The sequence below is a fragment of the Emydura macquarii genome, unplaced genomic scaffold (assembly GCF_026122565.2).
Source record: "Emydura macquarii macquarii isolate MOO-44397 ecotype Brisbane River unplaced genomic scaffold, CSIRO-AGI_Emac_v2 contig_1253, whole genome shotgun sequence".
In the NCBI taxonomy this organism is placed as follows: domain Eukaryota; kingdom Metazoa; phylum Chordata; order Testudines; family Chelidae; genus Emydura; species Emydura macquarii.
In genome coordinates, this window is record NW_027131390.1 from 93860013 (window position 1) to 93872160 (window position 12148).

The 12148-nt window shown below is 38.6% G+C and overlaps 1 protein-coding gene across 1 annotated transcript in view; it reads right to left on the reverse strand.

The window, feature by feature from the left end:
• The window catches only part of THSD7B (thrombospondin type 1 domain containing 7B), a 461283-nt gene that overhangs the window by 206488 nt on the left and 242647 nt on the right, over nt 1–12148 (reverse strand). Inside the window, exon 10 of the mRNA XM_067549515.1 lies at nt 2664–2855. Coding sequence (XP_067405616.1) covers nt 2664–2855 — 192 coding nt within the window. The remainder of the gene's footprint in view (nt 1–2663; nt 2856–12148) is intronic.

Consider the following 12148-nt stretch of genomic DNA (forward strand, 5'->3'; position numbering starts at 1 on the left):
CCCAGCAGAGGCATGTATACAGGAATAATGGACTGGCCTAAGTACCTGTGAGCACTTTGGCTCATGTGGAAGAAATCATGCCCATTGCCGGACAGGGCTGATCACCTGACCCCAGGGAATGTTGTGGAAACTTGTTAAAAGCTGAGGCTTCTTTGTCTCTGGGCTCTCCCCTGGAATCCATCTTCTAAGCAATACCAAAGACTGAGAATCTACCCACAGGGAGGGGAGGCCTGGTTGCAAGAGACATTGCAACCAGCCTGTGGGGTAAGCTGAATACAGACTCACATATTAATCTTAGGTTAGGATGCAAGTTATCTTTTAGTTAATTGTGATGAACTCCTTGATTTATTAATAATCTGACTTCGATTCACTTAAAATCTTGCTGTAGTCAATAAACATATTTGTTTGTTTTATCTAAAACAGTGCATGTGGATTGAGTGTGTGCAGAGACCTCACTTAGAGTGACAGAGCTGGTGCATATCAATTTCTCTGATAAATTGACAGACAAGTGTAAATGAGCTTGCAGGGTGCAGTGTACAGCACTGACCCCTGCAAGACGGCAGTTCCCGGGGTTGCTTCTGAGACTGGGGGTCTATCCCATTACTGGCTGGCCAGAGTGTTCCTCTCTAGGTGAGGGACCGATTACACTCAGGAGGCTGGGCGTGGGTCTGACCCCAGGAATGGGTGGTTCATACAGTGAAGTGGGGTAAGTTTGGGCCCAAGAGTGAAGAATTGGGGTGACACAGCTACATACCAGTCCAGATTGCGCGGCGGGGGGGGAGAGGGGGAGTCACACACAGATCTCACATCAAATGCTGACCCAGCACTTTTTAGTCTGTGATATCTGGTGGGATTCTCACCATCAGATGGGATACAAACCATTTTAAAAACGATATGCTCTACTCCAATGGTTCGAGACAAATAAAATAAGTGGCCAAGGCAAAAAAAAGAGCTAACAGCATGCTACTGGTATGATGCCCTCACAGCATGGCCACCCACAACCAAAGGCATATATCTATAATGTTCCACCCATTGTGAATATTAAGTTGTTTATGCCTTGCAATAATGTGCTGTATGTGCTGTTAAATAAAAAAATGTATCAAATTAAAACTACAAGCACAAATTGCTTCCCAATATATTGCTTTGAAACAGTTATATAAAGATGCAATCCATTCAAATTGAAGCATCAAAGGGGGACAATGTGAGCCAGAAAGATGTGTAAGCAAACCAGATATGAACAGATTTTATATGAATATTTGCCAATTATATATTGGTATTTGCTAATTGCCCTGTGTGATTTCTTAATGCAATATTAGAAATGATTGTTTGTTGTTTAATGAATTTCTTTACAGCTTGGTATAAGTGAACTCCATTTGTTAGGTTCCTTCATTCTGCTATTTTTCTGAACCTTGTTTTAGTTGCTTTTTGGGTATGAGTGAGGAATGTGTGTGTAGAGTGTAAATAGACAAGGAAAGATTCCAGCCCAAACTGTTCGGACAACAAAGAGGGGAGTAAAGACACCAGCTGCAACTATCATCCTGCCCCTGAAGGCCAAAGAATGCAGATAACAACCCTAAGCCATGGGAGAATCCACGCTGAGAATGGAACAAAGTGTGAAATAAGAAGAGGAGAGATCATGCTTGCAATTGACTGGTGATTGGCTACCATATAGAATCTGAAGCCAGCATGACACGGCAAGACCCATAGACTTACATGAGAGCCAGCGACTATAAAAATGGGTTGAGAACAGGGAAACTGGGTTCGTTCTGCAATTAGCATCAAGGAGCATCAGACTGTACACCAACAGAGGCCCGGCTCCCACCTCGTGCTCAGCCTACGTGGCCAGTAGGCTGGCTCAAGCAACGCATAATAAGGACTGGTAATTATATTATACCAGCTTGCAGAACTCTTGGGTGTAAATGGGTGTGTGAATGTGTAAATGCAACAGCTTTTTAAATTTTTTTTTGTATTTACAATAAACGTGGTGTATTGCCTTGACCCCGAACAAATTCCACTGCTCGTTTCTTTTACAAGTATAACACAGGTGTGTTACTGTAAGCCAGACACACATGCCTAATGCAGGTGTCTATGAAGATCCAGAGAAAGGACACAGCTTTTTCAAAGATATTTACATATTCTTGTCTAAAATTCAAGAACCAAGAGCACATTTCATAAGTCTAATATATTACATGTTTTTGCTTTTATAGTATGTGATTTTACACATTTCTGTTCTCTTCTAGACTAGAACTAACATGCTGCTATACAGTTACACTGGTATTGAGAGTTTGTGCCATACATTTATTTGATTTGTGTGTGTATGTGTTTGTGTGCGACGCTCTCGCTCTCTAATTCGTCTTTTGTGGGGTAGATCCTCAGCTGGTGCAAACTGTCTTAACTCTTCTGAAATCAATAGAGCAATGACAATTTCCACTAGCTGAGAACCTGCCCCTCAAAAACATCAAATAGTCCACAGAATAAAATTTAGTAAATAACTTTCATTAAAATATAGTTGTATTGGCACTGGGTATGATCCAGCAACACATGGATTAATTAATCTTTGAACAGAGCTTTGTAGGTGCAAAGATTCATCTAAGTGCAAAATATTATCAATTATTACCATAATATTGGGTGTTTGGGTCTTATCCAGATAGTGTTCTACTCACCTTCCCCTGGCAGTGCCAGGATAGATCTACTTCTGCTTTGTTTCCCCTCTGCATTTTTACTGGAGCATGAGTGGGAACAAGATGACCATGCTGACCAGTCATTAACGACACAGTCCATTGCACACGGTACTTCACAAACGATCATTTCAGGATGGGGAAGCTCTGAACAACGGGCATGTGATACCTCTTCACCTAAAACGAGCAAGACAAAATTAAGCACAAAAAAGATGGGTGAGTTTGGGATCATTTTCAACAAATATGTTCTATACGGTGTATACAATCAAGCCTGGTCTATGCTAGGAAATTAGGTCAGTAGAACTATGTTGCTCAACATTGGGAAAAATCCACACCCCTGAGTGACTCAATTAAACCGATCTAACCCCCAGTGTAGAAAGCACTAGGTTGGCTGTAGAATTCTCCCATTGACTTAGCTATCAGTTCTGGGGGAGATGGAGAACCTCCACTGATGGGAGAACCCCTCCCATCGGCATAGGGAGCATCTTCACTAAAGCGCTAAAAAGGTGCTGCTGCAGTCTCTTAAGTGTAGACAAGCCCTAAGACGGTCTTAAAATGCAGATACATTTATGGAATAGTATGAAAAATACTGTTGGACAGGCTTTGGGGCTTGAAAAGAAAGCACTAAAAGCATATGAGATAGATATATTTTAAAAAAGCAAAACAAAAATTTGCTTTAAACCTGATAGAAGCTTAGGCCAGCTTCAGGGGAATTGAGAATACTGCTAATAACTCAGGCTTTTAGATTTCTAAAAGTCAAGGAGATGGAAATCATGAGGGAATGAAATGAATAACCTTCAGCTGGAACAATACAAAACAGTTATTACCAGGATATTATCCCATGTTTTCCAGAATTCTGCAGCTATAGGATTTGTATCCAGCAATGCAAGTTGTACATGCCTCAATGACTGTTTTCTTGCTCACATAAACAAGGGGGCTGACTGATCAACATTTTGTTACCTCTGCTGGAGGCAGAATAAGTGGAGTGTCAGTTCTTGGAGTACTTCTCACTCAGACCTTAGGAGACTAAGCAAACAGAGCTGCTGGATCCCACATAGGGGAGGAGAGAGACTTCACCAGAGACTCCAAAGGAACGGGAACAAATGTGGCCCCCCTGATAGCAATGCCAAGACTGTAATCCCTGTGGCAGGAGTGGGCAAAGCAATGTAAAGAGGAGGAATGAGAGTGAGAAGGCATGGGTGTGAGAGCTGAGGTATGAGGCCAGAGATGGTAGGCAGAGCAAGTTGAAAACCAAGAAGAGGAGGGCTCACAGCACTGAACTGTTAAAGGCTAAGGGTGAAATCCTGGCCTATTAAAATCAACAATGGTTTTGCTATTATCTTCAGTGGGGCTAGGATTTCACCCTAAATGCAGAACACAGGCCGTGACAGTATGTGTCTAAAACCCCCCAAAGCACACAATGAAGACTGAGTGGAGGAGGAAACATTGCATTATGCTATGTTAATTTCTCTCTTTAACAAAGATTTTCATAACCTCAGTATCAAGAAACAATATTTCTGATGTAAAAATTGCAATTAAAAACAAAATGAGATAATAGCAAGACAGAAAAGGTAATTATGAGAGATTTCCCTAGGAATGAGAACGTTGAGGGGTACATTGTCTGGTCCATTTAAGCTCAGTGCAAATCAAGAGGGGAGGGATCAAAGGTAGTTTTAAGCCACCTTTATGCCCCCTCACCAAATCCTGGGACTCTCCAGGGTGATTGATGCCCAGCTGCCCTTGGCCTGACTGCTGGGGATAGCAGCATTATGGTGACACTCTGGCCACACCTCCTTTCTTTCCAGAATGCCTCCTACATGAGAGAAAGTGTGGGGATGGAGAACAGCTGCTACATCAGGTCTGTGGCAATGAGGGATGACATAAAGAGGATCCCCAGGCAGGGCCCAAGCACAATCTTTTCAGGCCCAGTACAAACTTGTAACACGGGACCTCTCCCACACACATACCACAATCCCTCTTCCCATATATACAATCTCAAGAGCCATGAAAAAGTTTTTCCTCGTGGTAATGTGGGTGGCAGCCTGGGCTGGGCCCCCCCAGGGCCTCTGGGCCCTGGTAAAGTGTAACTCCCCCTCCACCCACCATGTGGGGGCCCTGTCCCCAGGTAGCCAGTTAAACTGACTTTCCAGTTACTTTACACTACTGGTGTGGTGCAAAGCAGCTGGAACATAAAAACCTGCATTAAGGCTATTTTTTTAATATGCATCTATTTAACTATTGTTGTTAGAGCTATTATTTTTTCTAAAGCAAGGTAAAACAAATTAATAGCTCAATTAAAAAAATAATGGAGCAAAATTGCCTAATAATTTTCTTTATAAAACTGTTACAAAAAGCAAGAAAGAATCTCCAACATGGCACATGACACTGAAATATACTTTCCTTCAAAAAATAATCTGTTGTTCATAGAAATTTATCTCACAAACTATAATTGTGAATGGATTTAAAATTAGAATGGTTACCGTAATTGATTCATTCCCCTTTGTAAAATTTTTCCTGACCCTCCTGGGTAATGGTATGAATGTGTAGGGGGTGTATATAAAATATGTAGGCAAGCAGGCAAACAGACAAGATTTGGTAACTCTCCATTGAATCAGTCTCATATCTAAATTCTTTAAAGTTCAAATCCAGCTCTTTATGAGTAACAATCTCACTCTGACTGTTACATCTTTCACCCTTAGGATAATTGCAAACCTTTCCTTTTAGATTTCTTTACCTCATATGAACCTAGGAAAAACACCAAGGAGTATCCAGAACTAATAAGAAGTAGGGAAAAATTAAAATGTAGAATGCCAGCTACAAAAGAAAGCTGGATTTTCCCCACTTCAGGAGTTATATCTATCATAAGGCTGCTGAGGATGCAATTATAACTGAGAGGGTAGAAATCTCTACTGTTTTTGGAAGACAACACATGAAGCAATGAGTAAATAGGACAGGCAGGGCTACCAGTGAGACTGCTTAAAGCTGTCAATAGCACTGCAGTAATATCTGCATTCATATCCCTCAGTAAAGACAGATTCATTGCCATTGAGGTACAAATAAAACTTCCCAAGCATATTATGAGAAGTAATAGAGAATCTAGCAGGCAATCAGGCTACATATTTTATTTTTGCCTTCTCACTCAGACTTGCCTCAGCTGATCAGGAAATGCTTGACAACCCTGATCACTCTAGCCTGCTGAATAATAAAATCAAGTCCAAAAACCTCTCTGAAAGAAAGTCTCTAATCCTGTTGAATATAGAACTATTTCTACATTGGATTTGGCAAGTTCCTCTCTCTCCACCTACACACACTGTTTTATCATTCCCACAGAATGGTCAATTATGCTACCCCTGTTCTGAATGCTCATATCCTGCCGATAGCCAAGGAGTGAAAAACACAAAACTTTAAACCACACTTCAATTATATACTTATCTCTTTAAGTCATTTCTATATCAACATCCTTGCTGACATTTTGACAGCTTGTGTCTGCAGCCATGAGTAACACAAATGTGTGCATTCAGGTCAGGCTGGATTTTAAGACGTCATTGGTGCTATAATGTTAGGGGATTACATAGTTTAGGTGAGGTCTATCCTCTTCTTTTATCATTTATATTCATAGGAAGAAAACAGTCAATGACAGGTATGAGCAGGAATAGACTGGCTGGGTCACAGGCCAGGATGTCATGCTATAAGCACAGGTTCCCCGTTTTCTCCTCTCACAGGGCAGAGAGTTATCTACATTACATACTGGACTTAAGACTTGTGAGTGGTGCTTCTGAGGTTGCTGATGGAGGGTGATGCTGGAGAGAGACACTGGGCCTTGGATCAAACTGTTTGTTTTTGTTTCTGTTTTTGTGCTTGAACCCTCACTGCTCTTGAAAGCACTGATGCTGTTCTGCCTTGTACTGTCTGTCTAAAATGGTTCCCAACCAACTAAAACTATTTGAACAAGACATGATCCTCTTGACGCAGAATCTGGTGGTAAGTGGGTCCTGTTTTTTCCCTCAGTTTTCCAGGGGAGGTAAATTGTGACAGAAGAGTTCAGGTATCTGCACAAGGTCATAGACAGCCTGATCCAAAGCCCACTGAAATCCATGGATGTGTTTCTATTGACTTCAGATCAGGCCTGTTGTGACTATGTGCAACTCCAGTGAGATCATGGCTTTGCTCTCAGCAGGGGTGAGTTATGGCAGGATTCTGATCCCATCTTAGAGGAGGGCACTTGTACTTATTAATTTTGAATTCATGAGGGTGACAGCGATGATTTGCCACAGATAACGGGTGAGATACAGAGCCAGAAACACAACCATTTGTCCAATTTTTCACCCTCACTATCACTTCTGACTCTAGCCAAATGACAGCAATAGCAGCAGCACTTTGACTGCAAGTTCCTGACTCTCTCACTTCAGCAGAAAGAGGCAGGTTTCAATGGTTTCATAGATGACTTTGCCACAAAATGCATAAAGGTATTTAAAAACATTTCCTTGACTAATTAGCTTTATACTCATATTCACTGTGGACTTTTAATTGTCACCTTGTATTAATACAAAAAAATGTGTTCCTAGCAGAGGATTCTGAGAAAGATAGCATATAAAGAAAAAAATATATAATGGGCATTTTTTATTTTCCATGAAAAACTACAATAGGATACAGCTGAAAAGAACTTTTCGAGTTTCATGGACTTCCCTTGGATGCAGTAATCTCCCAGAGTTAACAGAGTACACCTATGATTACTGTGTGCAAACTGCTGTGATGTTCATACAAAGTTAAATTACAGCTCATTAGTAAAGAGAGCCTCAAAAATATTATTTTAAAACCATTGATGTTTATGCAACAGAATCAAATAGGGCAAGAGAGCCATGGACACTTTTTTTTTGGGGGGGGGAGGGAGGAGAGGGGGGACCCCTTCGGTTAATTGGGGCCCTTTAGTTGGGTTGGATTGGATCCAAGTCCCATTTAATATAACCTACTACTCTTATCACCCCCTTCATTTATTCTCTTGAGATCCCAAATACTTGATCAGTTTAACAAAAGGTCTCACATTTATTTAGCATGGCAGACAGCTCAGAATTAGTCCCAAGAAATTATTTTTAAATTCTTTGAAGAGGATTTTCTCGGCAATTTACAGATATTTAGTAGCTAGCATTTGGGTGGGACAAATTTCCAAAAAATACAAATATTTTTCTTCTTTTTCCCAATCCTGAGCGTTTACATGAGATTTAAGTGGAGCACAAGCCTCATGCAGATCTGATGCAAAAGGGTGAAATGCATCCTTATTCTGTTTGTGGTATAGATGTGGTTGGCAATCACAGAAAACAACTGGTAATAAAACTATGTGTTCAAAAGATTAGTGGCTGACATATCAAGCGGGAGGGAGAAGAGGGCAGGGGAAATCATCCATTCTAATATTTGAAACAAGCTATTTATTGATAAAGCATTGTGGATGGAAGGATTTACACCTACAAGTTTTACATTCTACAGTTTTTAATGGATACATTGTAACCACAACCCAAACAATAACTTTAAGACACTACTTTTCTGAATTATTTCATGTTGGGAAATATCTGAGATCCTGAAAAAGAGGATTATAATGTTTTGTATGTTATTACAGAAGGCCAGCACCTAAATACTATTGCAATTAGAGTTATATAAACATGATAGTATCTTGACAGGATATCTAATCAATCTATTTAAAGACAACCATAACAGGCGTTCAGCCCCAATTTCTTAAATTCAGGGTCCGAATTCTGAAACAAAATTTAAGGATCCTGTAATGTCAAACCCACAGATGGTAAATGTCATTAAAAAAGCATCTGGCCACGTTTTCAGAGCTGAGTGCCATTACAGAATTGAACAAATGAACACCCTGAAATACGAGGAAGTCCAATTCTGAAGGTAAATTTTGCAGTTTGGGCCCATTTCTATTAATTGTAGGTGAAATTATTCCCAGCACAAAGGTGCAGCACAGGAACAATACATAGGCTGGGAAAGATTTGATTTTAATTGTTAGGTGTGGGTGATACTGTATACATGCAAACCATGAAAAAGATATTTTCAATGATAATAATCAAAATAAACAAATAGGCAAAGTAAGAAAAATGCTACTTGACGCTTAACATTTGATTTAAGGATATTTACTGTGTAAATTTTGATATATGATTTGACAATGTGTGTTTTAATGGTTATAAAGCTAACTTTTTAAATCTCAACGTCTATCTGTCATTAAAGATTTATTATATGATCCCTCCCACATTGTCTGACCCTCCCATAATTTCCTGCAACTATGAAAATTTAAAAATAAAAAAAAACTGAAAAAGGCTTATAAATTTTGCACAACTGTGAAAATTTAAATCAATAAACAATTTTTGAAAATGGTTAAAAATAAACTGATATTGATTGAAATTATAAATCTGCCAAGCTTAACTTCACACCACTTATGTACAACTCAAAATTAGAGCTAAATGAACATTTGAATCTACATCCTACAACAAATTCTGATATTTTAACTTTTTTCATCAGAAATATCAAAAAAAGTTTCAAATTTGAAATGTCAAAATATTTTCTTTTGACATTTTTGATCAAAACAAAACATTTTGACATTCCCAAATCAAATATTTTTTTCAGTTTGTTGAACTGAATCGAAAAATTATTTCGAGTCAGTTCAACATTAAACTGCGTATGGTGCCACAGTGTCTCCTGGATGTTGTAATTATGGTACATCCCTGTTCTTCTGTTCATTCCCTCTAAAGAACCTGGCACTGGCCATTGTCAGAAGGCAGGATATTGAGCTAGATGGACCATTGGTCTGACCCAGTTTGTCCATTCTTATGTCTTCATTTTTCCATATGGGCTGGCTCCCCAGCCAGACTACATCTCCCATGATGCATGTGTGTCTCAGTCATAGGGGAGGCCATGGTGCACCAAGGGAAATGTAGTCTGGTCAAGGAGTTCGACCCACAGGAAAGAGTGAGGGTGTGAAGCACCCAAAGCACAACTCACATAAGGCAATGCTGCAACATCAGGGTGATGCAGTTTAATGTTGAATCAACCTGAAATGAAATATTTCATTTTCATTTCCTTGATGGAAAAATCAATTTTTATAGCAAAGTTAAAATATTTCTGTGGAAATTCAGATTTTGCAGAAACTGCATTTTCCATCAAAAAGTCATTTTAATGGAAAATGACCAACCATCTCTTCTCAAAAAAGGATTCCAGTTGGATAAAAATTGTGTAAGCACCATAAGTGTCAAATATATCTTGAAAATATATTGATAACAGCCACAATTCTCTTTCTGTCCTTTTAATTATCTATAGCAATAAAGATCACCATCAATTATGCCTATTCTAAAACTTTAGCTTCCTCTTTAGTTTGTCTGGGGAGCATCAATTAAACTAAAGTTGAAGAACACAATCTTGATTGATAAGGAATCTTCCAACTATTGTTAGTCCATCAAACCAAAGACTCCCATAATTTTCATCTCTCGGTCTAGCTAAAGAGAACCCCTACTAGGTGACAGACAAAAATAACTGTGCTAAGTGCTCTTTTGTCTCCTATATGCCAACAGCCAACTATGACTGTGAAAATTTTAAGTTTAAACCAGCTAGGAATAGCTTGCTGGTGACCCAGGAAGCTAAAAAAGTTCCAGAAGTCTAACTCCCTGATACCCCAAGATGCCCAATATATATTTTTCATCCCAAATTAAAAACTGTATATTTATCTGCCTTATGAATACAACTCTCTATATATGAATAATCTGCCTTGTTCCTGCAGTGCTTATCTCCTATGACAAGCCCTGAAAGACATAAAAAAAGGTACCAAATATGTAATATCTCTTGTTAGCTGAGAGAATGTGCAGACTAAGAACTATCATGCATGTTTGGCTTCTCTTTAAAGAATTGTTGCACTATAGAAATTATATAAATTGTATGGCGCCAGAAGGGGGAAAAATATTTAAAGATATACACCAGGTTTAACTTTGGAATATTAAAAGAAATTGCTTCAAATGGGGGAATTCCAATTAATATCTTGAGCTAATACTTAAAAACAATTTTGGAAATGAATCAAACATAAAAAGCTTCCGATAAGAAATGGATTGAAGAAATTTCTTATACATCTACACCATCTACTGGATATCAACAGAAGCAGCAGAGAAACTACGAAAACCGAAAGCTGGGCGGAATTTGGAAAATGTCCAAAAGAAAATAAGAGGATTGCCATCGTTCAGCAAAACAAAGTATATAAGCCTGAGGTCACTGTATGGATCTTAGAGTTGACCGAACAAACAGATAAACTGCAGAATCTAGAAGTGCTACTGGACACTCAGATCAGATTGATGAACAGCTCTCCTCTTCTCCAAAGTTAACAGAACTAAGAAGAAGCAGTGAGATATTGTGTCAAAGATTATATTTCTCTTTCTATTCTTTAATACAAACAAATTAAACGTGTTGAGTCTGCACGCACTCTTTCTAACAAGTTCTCAAATAACCACATTTTAGATTTTAGCTAATGTTATAAGCATATTCTCCTTTGTAAGACAAAGAAAACTGGCCTAAGAGATCTAAACAATACTTTTAAGCAATTGCTTTTGATCTTTTATATTTGTCCCTTTCATATCAAGCAGGGACCATGCTCCTAAAAGTGCCTTTAAGACAAATGCATCCTTACTCCTTGGAGAAGTACTGGAACTGTGATAAACATATTAGAGGCACTAAAGAATTGATAATTGGTTGTCATAACTAAAAATCTTGGTGATTTGTATTGTTCCCTGATACAGTTGCTGGACCCCAATACTGGTCTATGTTAATTGCTTACAAGAATGCACATGTATTCAGTAAATACCTAGAATGTTCATTATATATTTGATTGAAGAATTGTTGATCGCATGGCTATGTGGTTCTGGGTGAATTAATAAATGTTTTGATTAGTTAAAAGCATCAAGCGTCCCGGTTTGAGACATACTGTCCAAGATAAAAGTTAAGCTGAGAAGAATCTAGCATTGAAAATAGTAGGCTAACACTCTCTGGACTCTATAAAAAGGTTTTTCCTATTTAAGTGCCATTTGAATGTTGGCTATAACACTTATCAAATTGGTAAATCTAATCGGTTAGATTTCAGCTTCAACAGCTAACTAGCATCCTGGCAAAGTCATAAAATTTAACCCTATTCCAGCTTACAATGGTGCCCGGGTTGTGTGCTGGCACTCTGAACTGGAGGCAATTTCACCCTTTACAGTTTTTCATCTGTACCTAGAAATAAGGAAAATGGCTCAAGCAAAAGTGTTTCATATTTTAATGACAATTACCAATTCTCCATCAATAGTTATCCTTGTGTCATTTAAAATTTTCCACTGAAAATAACGAACCAGTCTTCTAAAATACTCTGTATATCATGAAATTTTATGTCCCATTTAAATCTCAGAAAAGAATGCCAATAAACTTTGATTAAATGCTTGTCTATTACAGAATAAAAT